General features: G+C 33.2%; 3 protein-coding genes across 3 annotated transcripts; all 3 read right to left on the reverse strand.

Moving 5' to 3' along the window:
* Positions 1 to 1,802: 1,802 nt before the first annotated feature.
* On the reverse strand, positions 1,803 to 3,717 carry LOC141658550 (putative F-box protein At1g53370). The gene is made up of 2 exons (XM_074465479.1): positions 3,642 to 3,717; positions 1,803 to 3,179 (listed from the first exon to the last, which is right to left on the reverse strand). The coding sequence occupies exons 1-2, from the start codon at positions 3,676 to 3,678 to the stop codon at positions 1,870 to 1,872; spliced, it is 1,347 nt and encodes a 448-aa protein (XP_074321580.1). The 5' UTR covers positions 3,679 to 3,717; the 3' UTR covers positions 1,803 to 1,869.
* Positions 3,718 to 11,347: 7,630 nt separating this feature from the next.
* On the reverse strand, positions 11,348 to 13,485 carry LOC141587486 (putative F-box protein At4g38870). Its single transcript, XM_074408968.1, has 2 exons — positions 13,416 to 13,485; positions 11,348 to 12,699 (listed from the first exon to the last, which is right to left on the reverse strand). The coding sequence occupies exons 1-2, from the start codon at positions 13,483 to 13,485 to the stop codon at positions 11,348 to 11,350; spliced, it is 1,422 nt and encodes a 473-aa protein (XP_074265069.1).
* A 7,605-nt stretch (positions 13,486 to 21,090) lies between these two features.
* LOC141587487 (F-box/kelch-repeat protein At3g23880-like) lies at positions 21,091 to 22,329 on the reverse strand. The gene has a single exon (XM_074408970.1). The coding sequence runs from the start codon at positions 22,327 to 22,329 to the stop codon at positions 21,091 to 21,093; it is 1,239 nt and encodes a 412-aa protein (XP_074265071.1).
* Positions 22,330 to 22,511: the final 182 nt, after the last annotated feature.

The following is a 22,511-nucleotide window of genomic DNA, read 5'->3' on the forward strand; positions in this document are numbered from 1 at the left end:
TAAATCCTTCTTTTTATTTTTAAAACGGGTGGTATCTAATTTCGGCACAACTGGATGACACCCAATCATTTTACGTTTATTAATTTGACACACCTTAGTCATTGCTCTCTATGTGCTTTTTCTAATGTTCTATGGGATATAGGTGCTGTTTGGCCAAGTTTAAAAAATGCTTTTGCAATTGAAAAAGTAATAGATTGGCCAAACATGGTAAATTAGAGGGTTTTAAAAGTGCTTTTGAAAAATCAAAAACTGATTATTCACCCCCAAAAGGAGAAGTAGATAATTACTACTTCTACTTCTACTTTTCACATAAAGAACCAAATAAGCAAACAAAAGTTGTACTCCCTCCTATTCATTTTAATTCTCCCCCTTTCCTTTTTCATCTATTCATATAACTCTTCCCCTTTCCTTATTTAGTAAAGTTTTATACTTATTTTAATCACCTTACCCCACAACAATACCCCACAATACTCATATTTTATCTTATTTTAATCACCTTACCCCACAACAATACTTATTTTAATCATCTTACCCCACAATAATACCTTCCCTCTCTCCAATTACCTTACACCACCACAATACTTTACAATAAAATAATCTTACCCTTAATTTGCGTGCCCTTTTGAAAGGGGAGAGTTAAAATGAATAGGAGGGAGTATTTAAAGTAGTTAGGCCAAACATATAAATTTTGTAAGAAACCACTTTTACAAAAGTATGGCCAAACAAAAAAAAACTTTTCCGAAAAGTAACTTATGAATAAACTTCTTTTGAAAAGGAAAAACCATTTTCCATAATCAAGGTCAAACAGCACCATAGTAATATGAGTAAGTCTTGCTTAAGATGAAATATTCGTCTCAAATACGAGTATTAAACGGATCCCATATACCATACTAACATTGTGGATTTTTAGCAAGGCTGGTATGTTTTTGACATTCGCTAAAATCATGAGTAATTACTTTCCTATCAACCTATATTAAATTTGGAGAGACGACTAACGTCTTAGTGTTAAAATGATTAGTGGTGACTATCAGTGGCGTATCCAGGATTTGAGTAAAGGGGGGGCACAGTAAGAAAAAAAAATTTTGCGGACAACATTTATACATTAAAATTCAAATATCGTCTTTTTTTTTTTTTTTTTTTTTTTTTTTTTTTTTTTTGTCACGTGTGGGCACGTGCCCTCACTTTCCCCCCCCCCCCCCCCCCCAAATCCGCCCCTGGTGACTATGGCCCCGTTTGGTAAACAGTTGATTGTTAGCTTATTCAAGACTTGTAGTATATTTGGCTCATCAACCTACTAATTTAACTATTTACTAAATGACATATTGAAAAGTACGTAGATTGAGTTCCAACCAACTGTTTTCCAAAATGCTGCTTCATCCCGTATATTCACTTTAGTAGATTATAAAAAATGAATCTGTCAAGTGTCAACCTTTTACACAAAGATGCAATAATTTATTAACTTAAACCCGCTAATTATCAAACATTTTTACTAAATTTGCTAATTGAAATATATATACTAGTCAAACATATCAAACTAATCCATCATTTATTTATAATCTGTTTGACCAATCTATTATTTCTAATTATCTAATAATAATTTGCCGAGTATCAAACATGACCTATATGAATTGTCATTTGAAAATGTTTAGGCATCTATTCAATAATTTTGTTAAAATGTTATGATAAAGAACAAAAAGTAAATATAGCAAGACGCAAGTGAAAGAATGCACAGTAATACTCTATAAAATCGAAAACAAAATCCAAAACTAAACTACTGGTTTTCCTAATTCCTAATATTTTTTCTCTCACACAAATACACAATAATACTCTGCATAAAATCATGAAATTTTTCTGGAGTCTCCGCCTTTATCATCTTTTTCGAAATTGTCTAGAGTTAGAATAACGTACACCCTCATTATGAGTCTTGGCTTTATCATGTTTTTCATATGCTTGCAAAAATTCATACATTTTGTTGACAAGATCATCTTCAGTAGCATCATAATCCAACTTCAATGTCTCTATTACCCTTTTTCTCTTGTGATTTATTAACTTGTTTTCCATTTTCACGATTCTAACAGGAGACACTAAACTTCTAACATGAGGTGCGACATACTCATCCAGTGGGTCATCATCTTCGCTCCCATACTCGTCCAATTTATTCTCCATGACCTTGAAGCCTGTACATCCCATGTCATGGCTGAAGAATATGTTTGGATAATTATTGTAGCCAAACAAATTCCCATTCTCCGAGGCACCAATAAGCTTAGAGCCTCGGTATAATCGAGGGATTGAAAAATCGTACCTGTTTATCCATATGCCCTTTCTTTTGTCTTCCAATACCCATAGTCTGTTATTATGTACATATCCTACTTTGTCACCCATGCTTATAAGACGATTCGTCATCATAATATTTGCATACGCACCCATATAATGCGTCACATGAACACGATCAAGCACTGGACCAGGAATAGCATGAAATTTTTCAGAAACAAGATCAAAATAATGTAAATCGGACTGTTTCATCCAAAACGGATTCCCTTGACATTTAATATACCCATTAATATCCCAACTGGGAGCATTTTGTATTTTCCTCCAAATGTTGGAACCAAGTGTGCAAATCTCAGCAGTGGCTGGTTCTCCAAAAACCCCTGTTTGTTCCTTCTCTTTTGATTCTCCCAACTTAAGAATCTTATATTTTTTGATGGACGGTGAATAACAGAAGAAAAAACGTCGAAAGCGACATCTTTTAAATTTGGGATCACAAGGAACTTGAACTTCCTCTCCTATATGGGGATTGAAAATACGAAAGCAATATGGTTGGTTCCTATAGGCACACATCAAACCTCCGCTTGATTGAAAGGTAGCCCCCATTTTACGTTCAAAGTCGTCGAATGAGTACTCAAACATCTTGGAGGTATTAACATGACCCCTTGATTGTTCCACAAAATAACATACGGGTTCATGAGTAAAAAGATAGCCAGGTAGCTTCTCAAGTGCATGAGTTAAATGCAAATCTACAAATTTCGGGTCTGTTAGAAGGTTGTACCAAAAATTACTTGAGCGCCTCAGCTGTATGATTGAGGCGAATGGTAGCATTAGTGCAATGTTGTGCAGGATTTCACATGGAAGGCGATTAAAATACCCTCCAATACTCCTCGAGCGACTACGACCTAATTTGGCTGATCATACAGAGTATAAGACATAAGTTAGATAGTGGTGTCGCACCAGGACATAAACGTATATTATTGGACATTAAATTAAAATATAACAAATTTTGATCGCTCCTGTCTGTTATTGGTAGTCGTGTATACGTCTTTTAATACATAGACGAAGGGTGAAACAAATCGGATTTCGGACCAATTCCTCAAGTTATTAAGACATCGGTACACATGAGGGCCAACACTGGTGAACCATCATCCTTGCTACGGAGTAGTTTGTACCGGGTACTCTCTCCGTCACAATTTAAATATCACTCACAAAGAATTAAAAATCAAACAATTGATTGGGACGAATGCGCATTATTTACATCGAGATAAATATTACCATAAACAAGAAATTATAAACAGGGGCTCTCATCAATTTAAAATAGGTTGGGTATTATACAATTAAACGTTATTAAAATCAAATTGAATTGAATTTACCTGAATTTGGGGCATGATTTTCCAGTACTTTCATCATAAGACTTCTCTGTTGAACGGCACCAATTAACACTTAGGGCGCACTTTGGTTTTCAGTAGATCACCAATTGAATAAATCCGTCTTGTTTTATAGACCGTCTTATTTACATACAAATATTTAATTAATAAAGGTGCCCTATTTACCTAATACTTATGGGTTGTGGCCTGGGCTACACCCAATGACCCAATTGAATAGATTGTGAAAATTTTCAGCTTAAAAATCCAGACTTAACGACGAGAGCGATTCAGTTACACTGAGTATAAAACTTTAGAGTTTGTTTTAACGGCACGCGTCAATAATCCCCCTAAAACTAAAAGATAATCCCCCTAAAACTAAAAGAATAAGAAAACTACAACTTTTTCCCGCCTAAATGCTCATATCTATAAGTGGGCCTTTTTTTTACATATTACTATGCTGGGCTTAGTGTATGCTGTCAAATAATCTATAACATATACAAGTCCACTAAAATCTATAACATTAGTACACGCCGAGATACACGCCAACTATGCTACTAAAAATATAAAAATTTTACATATCTTTGTAATAAAGGTTAATTAATGGTTTACATATCCTGGGGATAATTGTTAATTAAGATATGCACCAAAATTGTGGATATACAGCAAAATTATTACGATTTATATATCCTTCTAATAAAGGTTAATTAACATACGCACCAAAATTAGGGATATACATATCATTATAATATACTAATATCATAAAAAGATCTTATTTCAAATCATTTATGTACTAACGCACCAAAACTAGGGATATACATATCATTATAATATACTGATATCATAAAAAGATTTTATTTCAAATCATTTATGTACTATTACATCTTCCATAAAATAGGTTGGGGTAATGTTATACTCTCATTTGGGCCGGGTTATTGTTTGTAAGAATATGGAGAAAATAGCAGTTTTAATTGTTTATGAATCGTCCGTTTAGATGTGTCGTATTATTTTTATATTTGTTTCCGTTTATAAAGTTAATATGCGATTTACTTACATTTTATTTTTAACTCAATGATCATATCCCTATTAGTAGTGAAGTAGGTAATATTAGAGTATATTTTTGAATAATAATCGGTTTTCATTATTTGTAATAATAAAAAAAGGCCCGTACACAAATAATTTAATCTAAAAGTCCTTTAAATAGTACACTTTTTTTTTGTGCGTATCATTAACATTATAACGAACATTAGAACTTATTATAAGTACAACTCATTTATATAAATATCTTATCTCCACTATACAAGTCAAGCTCACAAATATCTCGCTTTAGCTCTCTAATGTCGTGCTTTAGCACGGGATCTCAACTAGTACAATAATAACGTACAAATATTAAGTCTTACAACCTTTTTTTTTCCATTAACACAATGTTTTATCTTTTATGTTTTTTTTTCCATTAACAGTGTTTTATCTTTTATTTTAGGGTTTTTTACGAAAATTACCTTATATTTTTAAAAAGACAACCTTGTATTATTTTTCTTGTATTATACTACCCAGGGGCGGACCTAGTAGGTGATAGAGGGTAGCCGCCGCTACCCCAAAAAAAAAAATCCGTCCTGAAGTTGGTTTCCTGCTACACCTTATCTGGCTGTTAATAGTTAAGTATAAGTAATATAAAAGCACATAACATGCAAGATAAGTCTGGTGTTCTAGCCGTGAAGGGCTGAAGGCAATACTACTTAGGTATGAAGTCTAGTGTTCAAATCCCAATAAGAATCATTTGCATTTTTATTTTTTACTTTTTTCAAGGTCCTCATTACTTCTTCAAATGGGTGAAGAATCCTTACAAAACTCCATTAATTTAATCACTAACTTTTTTTCTTCAATTAATTTATTATTTTCACAAAATTTTAAATTGTTAATGTTCATTATGTTTGAGTATTAGAGGATTTGTTTTGCCTTAGTAATGATGTTCGATAATATTGTTTATTTCTTTTGTGAATGACGGAATGTAAAGCACGAATTAAAATTAGGGTTATTTCATGGTAATAATCCATCCTATACTCACTCTTCTCATATTAATCCATCCTCGTATTTAACTGGGAAAAATCCAGCTTTTGACGTCATTTAACTTATATTGAACTGATCACGTAATTTACCTGATATCACCCATTTCCCAACAGGTCATCACGTAGGGTCCATTTCTTTTCTATTTTTCTGGTTCCTTCTTCATATCTTCTTCTTCCTTTTTCATTTCTTGTTCTGCCGTCTCCATTTCTTCCCCTTCTTTATTTTATTTTCTTCTTTAATTCTCCCCATTTTCGCGTTATTTATTTCCTTAATTTATTCCTCTCATTAAATTTAACACAAAATTAGACTGATTTGATGACATCACTAATACCAATTACCATCTAAATCTAACATAAAATATCCCCAAAAACCCAGATGGGTAATCTAATAAAGAAATAATGAAAATTAAGTTTACCATAGTGATTGTTAAAAGAGTACTAGGAAATCAAAACTCTTCATCCTCTTCCATCTTCGGGGCATAATCTGGTTCAGAGAAGAGGAATTAACCCTAATTTGATCAAAAAAGGGAAAATTTGTAGATTTTATGTGGTTTTAAGACGGTTCAGCTGAATAATTTCTGGGTTTTATTTGGTTTTTGTTTGTTTTGGTTATTGTTTAATAGATTGTAATAATCAAACTCTTCATCCTCTTCAATCTTCGGGTATTTTGTTTGAAATTTGTGTGTGTTTCTGGCGACGATTTATGTTAATTATGAAATTTTGTAAATTTGGTGCTTTATGTGAAGGTTATATCTTGTGATTTGGTTGATTTGAGCTTTGAGTTGTGAACGAATATAGCTGAGATTTTTGTTTGTAATTTGGTTGGTCTTATGTGATCTTCATTGTTTATCTCCTGCACCATAGATTTTAATTGTTAAATCAAACTTTCTAGTTTGGGAGTTATGATTTTTGGTGTTTGGTGATTGATGGAGTAAAGGGATGTAGATTGAAGAGGATGAAGTTCAGGTTGCCTAATTAGGGTTCTAGTCAAGGGAAACCGGTTGTTCAGGTTTCCCTTCCACGAGTTCATTGTAAGTTAAATGATGTAATAGGTAGGATTATTCTCAGTTAAACACGTGGATGGATTAATATGAGAAGAGGGGGCATAGGATAGATTATTCTCATGAAATAACCCTTAAAATTATTATCGAAAAATAAAAGAAATACAAGTTATTGAGTTATAAAGAATAATATTTTTGAAAAAATTTATAAAATTAATCTGGATTATAAAACAAGAATCAAAATTATTTCCGAAAAGTTTTATTTTTATTTTTTCGATTTTCAGTTTCTTGAATAAACATAAGTCTAAAATATACGCTACCCCAAATATAAATTTTTGGGTCCGCCCCTGATACTACCTTTGATTTCTCCTTTTTTTGGTCAAAAACTACTTAGGGTGAAACTATGACGAGATTTGATCCATTTAGCGTCATTAACCTATCTCACATGAGTCATGACTCTTCTAACAACAATAATCAACTTCGTCCAAAGCACAATTTAACTTCATGTAAGCAAAATTTATATTTTCACATTTCAATAATTACTACGAATATCTACTAAAGCTAAGCATAAATACATCATGACTTCCCAAAATCGGGCCTAAGCTAGGCATAAAAGAGTCATGTAAGATAGGTTACAGCGAGTCAGTCAGGAATTAGAACAAAGTTGTCTAGACATAAAAACGGATAAATATAAGGTAGTTTTCCACAAAAAAAACCTTTATTTTATCTGTCATTTTAATCATATTTAAACAAAAATTTAGACATAAAATGTTAATATTATAATTAAGTTAATTAATTAACCCGTTGCAACGCACAGGTGTCAAACTAGTAACTTAATATGTTATAGACTTTTCGGACTCTCTTCGCCTCCATGCTCGTCAAAGTTAATCTCAATATGACCCCAAAACCTGTATATCCCTTGTTGACGTTGTGGCTAAAGACATTGGTTGAATTTTCGATGAAGCCAAACAAACAGCCGCTCTCTGAGACACCTTTAAGACGAAGGTTTATGTATGGATTGAGTATTGAAAACTCGTACCGGTTTATCCATACACACTTGATTGAAATTTTTCAGAAACAAGATCAAATGATACTAAATTGGAATATCTCATCGAAAACAGGATCCCATTAAGTTCAGCAAATGAACATAAAAACGGACTAATATTCGGAACATTCTGTATTTGCCTCCAACTGTTGGAACCTAGAGTGCAAATGGCAGCCACCCTAAGAATCTACTCCGTATATACTTTATCGTCCTAATGTAGTGGCGGAACGAAGAAAGACTAGCAAGGTCCCTCGCCCCAAATAATGAAAATCCTGAACAAGAAGTCTAACAAGACAATAATTACAACAATGCCTTGGTTCCAAAATGATTTAGAGCCGACTAAAATGAATCATTATTCAAAAACGCCGAGGCACAAATCCTATCCTTCATATTTAATTTAACAATAAGAAAATAAAATAAAAATCAATTCCCTCCATCTCTGTAACATAATTAATACCTTTGAAATTCTCTCTGCAAAACTATTAGTTGAAATTTATAGATTTGTGCTAAAATAATTTCCAGACTATCCCGTTGTTATAAGTCTCCGCCTTTTCGGTTTTAGTACGGTCGTCGTATATCGCATGAATTCATACACTTCGTTAAAAAGAATTAAAAATCAAACATGTGAATGGGAGGAATGCAGTATAGAATTGTGCGCATTGTTTACATCGAGATTCTATTATGCATATAATCAATATTTCTTAAAAGTAAAATTAAGTACGGAGTAACTAATTAAAATTTGTTAAATTAAAATTTAATTGAAGTTACCTGAATTTGGGGAATGTTTTTCCGATACTTTCACCATAATAGTTGTTGGCAATTCCTGGCAGTTTACAAAAACGTAAACACCAATTAACGTTAAAATTTAACAATTGGATTTATCAATTTTAGACTCCCTTCATCTCAATTTCGAGTTTCGACCAATATTTTCTCGCAATATACAATACAGCAATCACTCTAAGAAAACATGCAGCAGAAATCACCACGACTTTATTTATATACGGGTTTTTCTAACATATACCCACTAAGAAACTAAAATAAGAAAGAATTTAATGCTATTTTTATGGAAAATTGCAATATCTCATCACTTTTACTTCTATTTACAAGAAACACATTTAGTTTTTTTTTTTTTTTTTTGATTTCTTATCCTATGCCTAGTGGGCATAGGTTAGAAAAATCGTATATATATTTATGTAAACACGCCGTCATGCTCTTCGGGTTATTTTGGAACAACAACAACTATTATAAAGTTATTTATGGATAATAATTAGTTTGGAATACTAAACATCTGGATCGGGTTATATTGGATCGGGTTAAGCTCGGGCAGACCTGGCAAAATGGACCTGACCTGAATAACCTGATCCATACTCGACCCGACAACCGAACTCAATACCATATTTTGACATGAATACGAATTGACCCGGCACCATATACCTCGTTCCAAATGTATATTGTTGCAAACTGATTATTATCCATAAATATCTTAATAATCGTTGTCAAATGACCCGACCCGACCAGACCCCGAAATTGACGGAAGACGACCCTAACCCGACCTGTTTTCCAAGTCTAAGCTTGGGTCTTGAGTTTGGGTGTCAAGTCGGTGCAGGTCGAATTATTTGGGTCGAGACTACCTAAAATAACGGGTCACTTCGGGTTGGGGTCAAACAGGTCACGGGTCGAGTAATTTGGGTTTTGACCCTAGAAAAAATAGACCGTGGGATCAGAATTTGCCAGGTCTAGTTTCAGGTCGTATACAACCTAAATTCATCTTAACAATTACTTTTCGAACAGGAGTAAATTCCTAAATAAAAAGGCCTTACACAATAATTTGTGTTAAACGGTATTTTTGGTAGACGTTTTATTTATTTATTTATTTATTTATTTATTTGGAGATCAGTTTCACTTTATTAGTGTAAAATCGCCCTGCATAAGATGATCGAAAATTTAACAATAGAAAAGCTAAAATTTTAGAAGTTTGTGTATTTAAACAAGATTCTTTGATAAGTTTAGGCCTAATCGATAACACTTATATTTCTAAAAAAATAAGGGGTATAGGAAAAGTCATGTGTTATCCCTGAACTTTGTAATTTTGTAAATAGTACCTAACTTTTAGAGTTTCTGCACATGATACTCTTAGATAAGGGTGTTAAAGAGATGAGACATATCGCGAGCTACTCGAGATCGGCTCGGTCAAAGCTCGGCTCGTGTGAGCTCGACTCGGGCTCGGGCTCGACTCGAGAGCTTAACGAGTCAAGCCGAGCAAAGGCTGGCTCGACTCGAAAAGCTCGCGAGCGGCGCGAACTTGTGTGATTACCTAAGATATTGCTATTATTTTATAAAAATATGTTATCATGATTATATTTTTGTATAACACATATCAAATGTCTCAATGATTTGCTAAATATTTTTATATATAACCTTCGAGCCTTGTTATTAAAAATATCGAAAGGAAAAAAATAAAAAAATAAACAGTTTTATATAGGCTCGATTTGGGCTCGAGTTTGGCTCGAGCTCGCGTTAAAGCTCGCAAGCTTTATAACGAGCACATTTTTTTCAAGCTCGGATAAGCTCGAGATCGGTTCGAGCTCGAGTTTTGGTTCTTGAGCACAAGTCGAGCAAGGCCAAGCTCGCGCTCGGCTCGGCTCGTTAACACTCCTATTCTTAGAGCTTGATTTTCAAGTACGATGTGCCTTTTTTATCATACGAAAAATAAAACATCAATTGAACATAAATTATAGACCCCGTACAAAAATTTGCCAAAAAAAGATTCCTAAATAAATTATAGAACCGTTTATGGGTAACGCACACCTAAAAATGCAAAAATATAGAAAAGAAAAAGTGAAAAATAAAAATCGAATCAAAACATTAAAAAAATATATAAATAAAAACTTTAATTTGACAAATCTAAAAAAATTGAACTCATGACCTTTAATTCAAAAATAATACACGCGAAGCACAAACCACTAGATCAACTCAATTATCATGCTTCTTTAGTACACAAAATTTTATACATTTCTTGAGTATAAGGGGTTAAGATGCACCGACTTAACTCCCTTTGAGACGCAACTAAAGAGGGTTAAATGAATAACATATGTATGCGAAAGAGTAAAATGTATATGTATGACAATACCCTCATTTCTTCAATTTCCTATGAGCAAGATGATGATTAGCACAAAGAAACTAGGTTCGTATTAAACATACAATATAATATGAGCTTAGAATTCAAGTTATAAACATTATTCATTGGCCACTTTTGTCAACTAATTGACTAATACAACCCGATCCTCAGTGATTACCCTCTAATCTAGCTGACAATTGTTCGTATGTTTTACTAATAGAACTATCATGCTCGCAATAAAACTTTATAATTTTAACTTTCATATCAGATCGAGTGCGAGCATAATAATTCTACTGATCGTCCTAATGCAATGGCGGAACCAAGAAAGGCTAGCAAAGTTGCGCGCACTAGAAAATAAAAATTTGAACGATAAGAAAACAGTCAACAACTACAACAAAGCCTTGGTTCCGAAAAATATTTGGAGCCGACAAAAATAAATCATTATTCAAAAACACTGAGGCACAAGCCACAAATTCGATCATAAGTTATCGCCTTTTCAGTCTTGGTTGGTCATCATATTCTCGCATGAATGTGTACATGTTGTTGAAAAGATCGTCTTCAGAAGCATCATAATCCAACTTCAAGGTCTCTAATACCCATTTTCTCTTGAGACTAATGTCCATGAGATTAGAATGATCATATATTTGTTGACCACTCCCTGTTTTTAGTTTATTTCCCATTTCCAGGACTCGAACAGGAGAAACTAAACTTCTTACATGTGGAGCGGAAAAATATATCGTTCTTGGATCATTTTCACCTATATACTTGTCCAATTCAATTTCGATGGCTTTGAAATGTGTACTTCTCATGTTTTGTCTAAACACGCTGGTTGAATTTTCAATGAAGCCAAACAAACCGCCACTCCCTGAGATACATTTAAGCCCGCGAGCATATATTTGCAACGGGGGACTTGAAAAATCATACTTGTTTGTCCATATGCCCTTTGTTTTATCTTCCAACACCCATAATCTGCAGTCCTTTAAATATCCTACAGTGTGACCCATGCTTATAAGCTTATTTATCACCCTTAAAACTCCACCACTTTTACGTATCAGAAGATAAGGTTTGCTTGGAGGGCCATGAATTTCATGAAATTTTTCGGAAACAATATCAAATAATGTTAAACCGGACCTCGTTATCCAAAACAATGTCCCTTGACATTCTGTGAAAGATATACTAGACAAATCAGGGGGAACATTCTGTATTTCCCACCAAATGTTGGAACCAAGTGTGGTAATCGCAGCCAATAACTTGATTATTCTGCAACCCCTATTTCTGTTAGTCTCGTCTTCGGGTCTTAATACCCCGATCTTAAGAATCTTATACTCTTTGGTGGACGGTGAATAACTAAAGAACCACCAACCGAAGTGAATGCATTCTTTAAATTTAGGAACATCAAGAACTTGTACTTCCTGTCCTATATGGGGATTGAAAATACGAAAGCTCTTCGATTTACTCGAGAAGACACATATCAAACCTCCACTTGATTGACAATCCCGAAACCTATACCTTTCGGTTGAGTAATTAGAGATCTTAGAGGTAGTCAGATGATCTCCTGATTGTTCCACAGTATACATTTCATAATTCATACAATTTTTGTCGGCTGCAGTAAAAAGACAGCCACGAGATTTCTGAAGTGCATGAGTTAATTGCAAATCAACAAACTTAGGGTCTCTCAGGCAGTTGTACCAAAACTTACTCGAGCGCCTTAGTTGTATGATTGAGTCGAACGGTAGCATAAGTGCAATATTATGCAGTATATCACATGGCAGCCTATCAAAATACCCTCCAACCAATTTCTTTGGCTCCTCTATCGAGCATGTCCGACCAAAATTGGCTGATCATGATTTCATACACAAGATTAATTAGACAGTTTTGGATACAGAACATACTCCGTATAATGTAAAATTTTGAGATCTAATATTGTAATATACGAAATAGTATTAAACTCGGCAATGTTCCAACTATATTAGGAGCCTAAACATATGAGGTCGGACATGGATCTCTTCTGATTATTACTCCTTCCGTCCAATTGTTTACCTTTGTTATTGACACAGGAAGTAGTACTTCGTTTAGTATATGAAATTATGAATAATATGAATCGAATCGAATCGATACTCCACTATAACTCTATAAGGTAGTATCGATACTCCAATATAAGCAATTAGTAGATTATACAACCAGTTGTATGCAGTTGTACGGTGTAGAATTCGAGCTGTGTATTAAAGTTTTCGAGTTTTGTTTAAAAGAATCTGAGTTATGCTGTAAAGTTTTTGAACTCACACACTTAAACATAAAAAAAATACTCTTATAAAACTCAGAAAAATTACACATAAGCTCGGATTAATGACAATGCTTATTATACAATGCTTATTATACAACTGGTTGTATAGTAGTATTTATGCAATATAAGGTGGTACCATACTACCATGTACGTGATACATATATATAGGCAACATAGCCGGATTATGAAAACAAACAAAAACGACTATTTCCGGATGATCCATAAATCGTGTTACGAACAACAAAAATCAACACAAAAATTAAATTTACCTGAATTTGGAGCATGATTTTCCCCTAGTTTCACCATGGAAGGCTTACTGGTAAATCCTGGATTTTCCATCACCCTTAGAAAACATGCAGTTTTCAAGTTCTTGTATAATAAAAGAGGGATTACACAATGGAAGGCTCGCTGGTAATTAGGAAAAGAAATTGCTTTAGGTAAATTTAATTTTTGTGTTGATTTTTGTATAATAATTACAAAAATTGCTTTAGGAAAAAAAAATTGCTTTAGGTAAGTTCTTGAAGCATGATTTTCCCCTAGTTTCGAGTTCTTATACAACCAAAACACGTCTTAATAATTACGAATCGGGCCAACGGGGCCGGACCACATGTTTTTGTATAATATATAAAGGAATTACACAAGAATTTTAGTAACTAGACTAAACAACACTAGGTTTGATGCCTGCCCGGACAACTTTTATTTACCACTTAATTTTATTTTTTTGTAAAATATGATTTTTTAAATTTATTTAACATATACATGTACAATTTATATCTTGAAATTATGATGAGGTGTAAAATTAATCAACAATTTGTGAGGCACGTTCACCACTTCCGCGGTTGATATTACTACTTCACTACATCCCCGGTTAATACTATTACGTTCACTATTTCTTCGGTTACTGGTGTTTCTTTAACAACTCCTGCTATTTTTACGGTTAACTCGTTAGTTTTCTCAAACTCATATATTTAAATAAATTAATATTTTCCTAAAATCAAATTGTTAGTTAATTTTTCATAGTCTACTGTTACTTTCATAACATGTATTGTAACTACTATTAATTTCACTTTTCCTGTCATCATTATTTTTTCTTTTACTACTCTCACATTCATTATTGTTATTATTTCTCCTGTTGCTATCAGTATGACTTTCACTACTCTCGTTTCTATAATTGTTGCTTTTACTACTCACATGAGTAGTACTATCATATTAGTTGATTATCTAGTTGTATTAGAGTTATATATATTTAAATAAATCTGAAATATTGGATTAAAATATTATTTAAGAGGAATCATTATTATTTATCAATTAAATTCCCCTACTACGAAGAGAATAAAAACTATCTTAGTTTTCCCTCCAAAAAACATCTAGCTAAATAAGGTAATAAATAAAATCCTCTTTCATTACATTATTTTCTTTTCAATGAATATATTCTTATAAATAAACTCTAATTTTTTAAATAAATTTATAATTATGATTTTTTTATTAAAATAAAATAAAATTGATATTAAACTATAAAGTATAAGTTGCTAAATTTTTCAGTAATGCAATAATTATTATTACTATAGAGAATAACTTGACACATGCTTACTATTAGCTTCGTGACAAAAAACATTGACTAAAAAAAATTCACAACTTAAATAAATTTTTTTAGTAGTTTTTCATTTTATTTTTTTGTTTCATATCAAAATACAATTGAGTGAACTGATAAATATTAATGAGGTGCAAATTTAAAAAGTATATAAATCCTCCTATATACTAAAATAATACAACTTTCCTAAAGTTTTCCCTCCAAAGTGCTCAAACTTATGTATGAAAATAAATTAGATTTTCATTTATTAATCTAATTTTCCATTTAAAATCATCTATACATAAAAAATGTATCTTCTATTATTAACTTCATGACGAAAGAAGTTTTTTTTTTTAAATAATTTGATGTTTAAAATATTTTCATAACAACACAAAATTCATAGAATTATTCAATTATTTTAACTAATTTTAATATTAGTTATTTTTTATAAAACTTTGTGTGATATAAATCTAAAATCTATAACTAATACACTAAAAATTAAAAGACCTATATTTACCCTTCATTTGCGCGGGATCTACGCTAGTTACACATCATAAGAATTATGGAATATTATATTTCTTTGAAAATCTAGCTTGATTTATTTACCTTTTAATAGTTACCAATATATAACATATTTATATTATTTTCGTGTATGTTAAATAATAAACATCTTCTTTATACTAATTAATACCATAACTGTGGCATGTTATTTTAAGGAAAATCACTATATTATGGTGTTCTCTAAATTTATATTTTAACCAAAACTATATAATATTCACTTGAAATCTCTTGTTCGATCAGGTCCATCACACAGCGCTATGATTAAAAATTATATACTGTAGTATAATTAATTTGAGTATATTTATTTAATTGCATTGAAGTCCCTTGTTTTCTGGAATCAATACTATATATTAATTCCGGAAACCAAGTGACTTCAATGTAATTAAAGAAATCTATACAAATTAATTATACTATATAGTTTTAAATCGATAACACCGTGTGATGGACTTGATAAAGGGACCTCAATGTAAATATTATATAGTTTTGGTTAAAAGTATAATATAAAGATCCTTGATGAAGAATATTTATGGAAATTACATTAAATTAAAGTAATTAAATTTAGAGAATACAAGAATATAGTGATTTTCCTTAAAATTAACATGCCTCACTTATGTAATTAATTAGTATCATTATAGAATTATACATTAAATTAAATATAGTAAAAGTAATAGTAGCAGCAACGAGACATTAAATAAAATGTAGTGAAAGTAATAGTAGCAGCAACGAGATTAATAAAATTAACGGTATTAATGTGGGAGTAGTGACAGTTATAATAATGGTAGTGGGAGTAGTGAAAGTAATTACGAATATAGTGGAAGTAACAGTGGTAACAATGAGAAAAAGTATGAACAATTAAATAACCAATCGACTCAAGAAAATATTTTATTTATTTAAATATAGGCCGGATAAAATGAAAATATTTTATTTATTTAAATATAGGCCGGATAAAATTAACGGGAATAATGAATTTAACAGAAAACAAAATAGAGGAATTAGTAAAAGAAACAATAGTAACCACGAGAGTAGTGAACGTAATGATATTAAGAAAGAATGCCGTAAAAGTAATAATATTAATAGCGGGATAGTGGACGTGTCTCATAATTTGAAAATAAATTTTACATTTCATCATAATTACAAGATACTTCTATACCGTAGAAAAATATATTACAAATTGTAAACGTGTGAGTTAGACAACTCCAACATAGTTTATTTCATTGAAAATAAAATTTAACGGTAAATAAAGGTAGCCCGGGCGAAGCCGGGCACCAAACCTAGTTAATATATATTATTGATGTTAAACTGGCTCTATAGAAAAAAAACCGAGTTTTATGATGTGTTTATTTGAGCTTAGGCCTATATATTACAAGCGAGCTTTGTTTGAAATGATCCAAGCTCTATTATAAAAATACCGAACTTAAACAATTATAATGAAACTCAAAAGTAATATATATGAGCTCATTTAGATTTAATTTTTGACATTAAAAATTTAATTTTTTTTTTACCCACTGGGGGTCTAGATCATATTAATAAAATCCATTTTCACACAATCGGCAGTGTTGTGAGGTAGGACTTCGTCCCAGACCCTTCTACCTAGCTGCCATGCCCACGCATGAGCTAACTCATGAGCCACTGTATTAAAAATACTCCTAGTAAACAAGAAATTAACATACTCACCTATATACTTGTCCAATTCAATTTCGATGGCTTTGAAATGTGTACTTCTCATGTTTTGTCTAAACACGCTGGTTGAATTTTCAATTTTCAATGAAGCCAAACAAACCGCCACTCCCTGAGATACATTTAAGCCCGCGAGCATATATTTGCAACGGGGGACTTGAAAAATCATACTTGTTTGTCCATATGCCCTTTGTTTTATCTTCCAACACCCATAGTCTGCAATCCTTTAAATATCCTACCGTGTGACCCATGTTTATAACCTTATTTATCACCAGTACACATCGACCACGATTACGTATCAGAAGAACAGGTTTGCTTGGAGGGCCAGGAATTTCATGAAATTTTTCGGAAACAATATCAAATAATGTTAAACCGGACCTCGTTATCCAAAACAATGTCCCTTGACATTCTGTGAAAGATGAATTAGACAAATTAGGGGGAACATTCTGTATTTCCCACCAAATGTTGGAACCAAGTGTGGTAATCGCAGCCAATAACTTGATTATTCTGCAACCCCTACTACTTTCGCTAGTCTCGTCTTCTCTTGATACCCCGATCTTAAGAATCTTATACTCTTTGATGGACGGTGAATAACTAAAGAACCACCAACCGAAGTGAATGCATTCTTTAAATTTAGGAACATCAAGAACTTCTACTTGTTGTCCTATATGGGGATTGAAAATACGAAAGCTCTTCGATTTACTCGAGAAGACACATATCAAACCTCCACTTGATTGACAACCCCGAAACCCATACCTTTCGGTTGAGTAATTAGAGATATTAGAGGTAGTCAGATGAGATCCTGATTGTTCCAGAGTATACATTTCATAATTCATACGATTTTTGTCGGCTGCAGTAAAAAGACAGCCACGAGAATTCTGAAGTGCATGAGTTAATTGCAAATCAACAAACTTAGGGTCTCTCAGGCAGTTGTACCAAAACTTACTCGAGCGCCTTAGTTGTATGATTGAGTCGAACGGTAGCATCAGTGCAATATTATGCAGTATATCACATGGCAGCCTATCAAAATACCCTCCAACCATCCTCTTTCGCTCCTTCTTCGAGCATGTTTGACCAAATTTGGCTAATCAGGATTTCATACACAAGAGATTAATTAGACAGTTTCGTAGACAATTTAAAATTTTGAGATCTAATATTCTAATATACGAAGTAGTATTAAACTCGGCAATGTTTCAACATATACTTGCGATATAATTGTATACCTTTTACTTTTATATTGACAGAGGAAGTACCTCTTTAGTATATGAATAATATGAATCGAATCGATAATCCAATATAAGGTGGTACCATACTACCATGTACGTGATACATATATATAGGCAACATCGCCGGATTATAAAAACACACAAAAACGACTATTTCCGGATGATCCATAAATCGTGTTACAAACAACAAAAATCAACACAAAAATTGAATTTACCTGAATTTGGAGCATGATTTTTCTGTAGTTTCACCATGGAAGGCTTGCTGGTAAATCCTGGATTTTCCATCACCCTTAGAAAACATGCAGTTTTCAAGTTTTGTATAATAAAGAGGGATTACACAATGGAAGGCTTGCTGGTAATTAGGAAAAAAAATTGCTTTAGGTAATATTTTCAATAGGTTTCAAGTTCTTATTCAACCTAAACACGTCTTAATAATTACGAAACGGGCCGGACCACAAGTTTTTGTATAATATAATTTACACAAGAATTTTAGTAAGTAGATTAAACAACACTAGATTTGATGTCCGGCTGGTGTAAAATTAATCAACAATTTATGAGACACGTTCCCCACTTCCGCGGTTAATATTACTCCTTTCACTACATCCCGGTTAATACTATTACGTTCACTACTTCTTTGGTTACTGTTGTTTCTTTAACTACTCCTGCTATTTTTACGGTTAACCCGTTAGTTTTCTCAAACTCATATATTTAAATAAATTAATACTCCCTCCGTCCCGGTCATTTGTTGTCCTTTGGTTTTGGCACAAAGACCAAGGAAAGGGGAGGGGGCCAATTACTAAATGACAAGTGGAATAAATTGAGTGTGAATGATCAAATTACTCATCAAATTCATTCTTAAAATAGAAAGGACAACAAATGACTGAGACACCCCAAAATGAAAAAGGACAACAAATGACCGGGACAGATGGAGTATTTTCCTAAAATCAAATTGTTAGCTAATTTTTCATAGTCTCCCCGTTGTTTCTATAATTCTATTGTTACTTTCATTACATGTATTGTAACTACTATTACTTTCACTTCCCCGCCATCATTATTTTTTCTTTCACTACTCTCACATTCATTATTGTTATTACTACTCCCGTTGTTGTTACTATGACTTTCACTACTCCTGTTTCTATAATTGTTGCTTTTACTACTCATATGGGTAGTTACTATCATATTAGTTGATTATCTAGTTGTATTAGAGTTATATATTAAAATAAATCTGAAATATTAGATTAAAATATTATTTAAGAGGAATCATTATTATTTATCATTTAAATTACACATCAAGATATTTATGGAATATTATATTTTTTTTGGAAATCTAGTTTGATTTATTTACCTTTTAATAGTTACCAAAATATAACATACTTATATTATAACAAACATCTTCTTTATATTAATTAATACCATAAGTGTGACATGTTATTTTAAGGAAAATCACCATATTATGGTGTTCTCTTAATTTTTCTAATGAATGGTATTATTTTGAAAAAAAAGTGAGAAAAATAAAAACCAGGAGAACATAAGCGAGCATAAACTCAAACATCAATAAACGTTCATTGATTCCCGATCAATAATGACATATATAGAATAATGTCAAAATACAACATCAACTACTCCGTAATTGATAAGATTAAAAATCCATTCATATACTAACATGCGAGATGCAAAATTCGGTTTTTTTTTTTTGAAGTTTTCATAAGGAGTTTGATCAAATACATTGCTTTTTTGTAAACGAAGTCTATGGCGGCTTCCTGGTCCGAGTGCGTGGAAAGTTTTACTATGGAAGATTTTGGCGAAATCCCTGCCAGTGGGGGAGGAGTTTGCAAGAAGAAACTTGTCAGGGGTGGCTACATGTTTTTTATGCTCTACAAATGAGGTGGAATCCCTGGAACATCTCTTTAGAGATTGTTATGTCACAAATAGGATTTGGACTGGAACTACACTTGGAATTAATGCTGATCAAGGTTTGATTGTGGCACTTGATGGATGGATTATTAACTGGATTCTCTATCTTGGAAAGCTCGAGGAAGGGGATTCAAGAATTTTACAATTCTTAGCAACTATCTGGAGCATTTGGACTCTGCGAAACAATATTATTTTCAGAGGTAATACCTTTACCCCAAATGTCTTCTTTAGGCTTTGGTCACAAACAGTGGCAACTGCCTTGAGCGCTGAGCTGAGCGCCGGAGTAAAGGGGGAGATTAACCAGGCCTCAATTATGGAGGATGAGGAAGGTAAACAGCTGCTGCGGAAGGGTAAGCCCTTTTATTTGGTTGGTGAACATGGGTCATGCCAAACGGTAGGTGTTAAGGTGGATGCGAGTTGGTCTTCATCCTATGACGCTGCGGTGGGGTGGACGGTCAGTTCTACCGAGGGGATTACTTTTTATGAAGGACGAAAAAGATTTATGGCTGAATCCCCGCTCCAAGCGGAAAGCTTGGGGGTTAAACTGGTTATGGAGTGGGCTTTGGCAGAAGGCTTGCTTCACCTGGGCATCTCTACTGACTGTCTTCAACTGGTTTGTCAAATTGCAGGCTTCGAAAAAAGGCACATCATATTACTGGAATTCTGGAGGATTACTCTCGTCTTGCATCTTCTTTTCATTGTTTAAATATTAGTTTTCTACCTATGGGTCTTAATAAGAGGGCGCATAGTCTTGCAAAAAGCGCTATGGGTCACTCTACCTTGTAAACTTTTTTGATCGGCTGCCAAAAAAAAAAAAAAAAAGATCAAATACATTGGATGCAAATGTAAGTATGAACTTCTTCGTAACTGAACTTTAGAAACAATCTGTATACCTTCCTTGAAACAATCTCCGACACTACATGATCATTTGAATGCCTATTCAAATGAAAATTTGGCATCAGGCAAAATACAAGGGGCAAGTTGATATCTGGACAATCATCTGGATGCCTGAATCAAGTTGAAGCTACGAGACCATCGAACACCTTTTCTGCTAATTTCACGCAAAACATATTTACCCGTGTCATTGTGTTTACATTCATGGTGGGGTGACATGAAATGCTTCAATGAGACTAGGCTCTCCATATAACCCCTCGTAGTGCAAAAAAAACCCTTGCTTCCAGTGCGCTTAAGTTGTTGGGTGCCAAGCTCGTAATGGAACACTTCTCTCATGTTTCCCTTTTGTATATTAACAAATAACTCGTTGTCATTTATCCAAAAGTGCGATGGTTCAATTGGCTCATGGTCCGGAAAGTTAACAACAATTGCCTTGCTCCAAATACAATCTTTGAGTACCCATACATCAATAATAAACCCACGGTTGAAATTTCTACTACGATGGAGACAGCTAAGGCAAGCTTGCCATCTGGTCGAGGATAAGAGTTGATGATCGTCGGTATGACTATGAGGATCTTCATGTTCACATTTTGGAATGGGAAACTCCTTCAAAACCTCCTCTCCCATGTCAAATGATAGCAAGGTTAGCTCGGTTTTTCCAAACTCGACTTCTTTATCAAACAACCAATTGCAGATTCTTCCATTTGCATTTGAAGCGCCATCCCCCTCTAATCCGTAACTGCAACGAGGAGAAATACTAGAATATAGTTTTCGCCAATGTCCATGGCGCAAAGAGTACAGGTTCACCGTGCAAAGATAGTTATCTTTACTCGGGAAGTCAATAGCGACAACTTTGTAGTCGTTTTGAATGGGGTCAAAGCCAAGTGCTTTTTTCCCATTATATGTCGTCTTTGTTGGGCATGGTGGCAGCAAGACGATCTCTTGAATTAACGGGTTACACAATAAGATCCCCTCTCTCCAAAAATGAAAGCAGATAATGCCATGACAGGAGTTAGATATCTCTATTGATAGATCAGGTAAACACTCGAACTTGGTTGAAAATCGAAATGATTTTGATTTGGTGAAAGAGTACAAACATGGGTTACCAGATTTGCTAACATAGGAAAACATGTAATCAACATTGTCCAACACCGTAGACGACGAGGTAGTTTGAATAAGATAATTCTTCATGGCAAATTGATGGTCATTCCTGATACAACGCAACCATGTTTTGCAGACAATTGTGAAGCGTATCAACGATTTCACTGGAAGGTAACATAAAATCTCCGAAACCAATTCTTCTGGGATATTATTAGGTCCAACAATTTCATTATCACCCATTGAACTACTAACAACCTCCGCGACAACGGCACCAAAATTAATTCTTTTCGATGGAAACCCAATTAATTATTCCTTTCAAGTGAACCAGAATTTCTGTTTTGAATTGACACACAATTAAATTTATATCGTATCGTATTTGTATTCGTATTACAAATCACAAAACGATAACCAGTTAAAAATTC

Source organism: Silene latifolia, chromosome 6, assembly GCF_048544455.1.
Source record: "Silene latifolia isolate original U9 population chromosome 6, ASM4854445v1, whole genome shotgun sequence".
In the NCBI taxonomy this organism is placed as follows: domain Eukaryota; kingdom Viridiplantae; phylum Streptophyta; class Magnoliopsida; order Caryophyllales; family Caryophyllaceae; genus Silene; species Silene latifolia.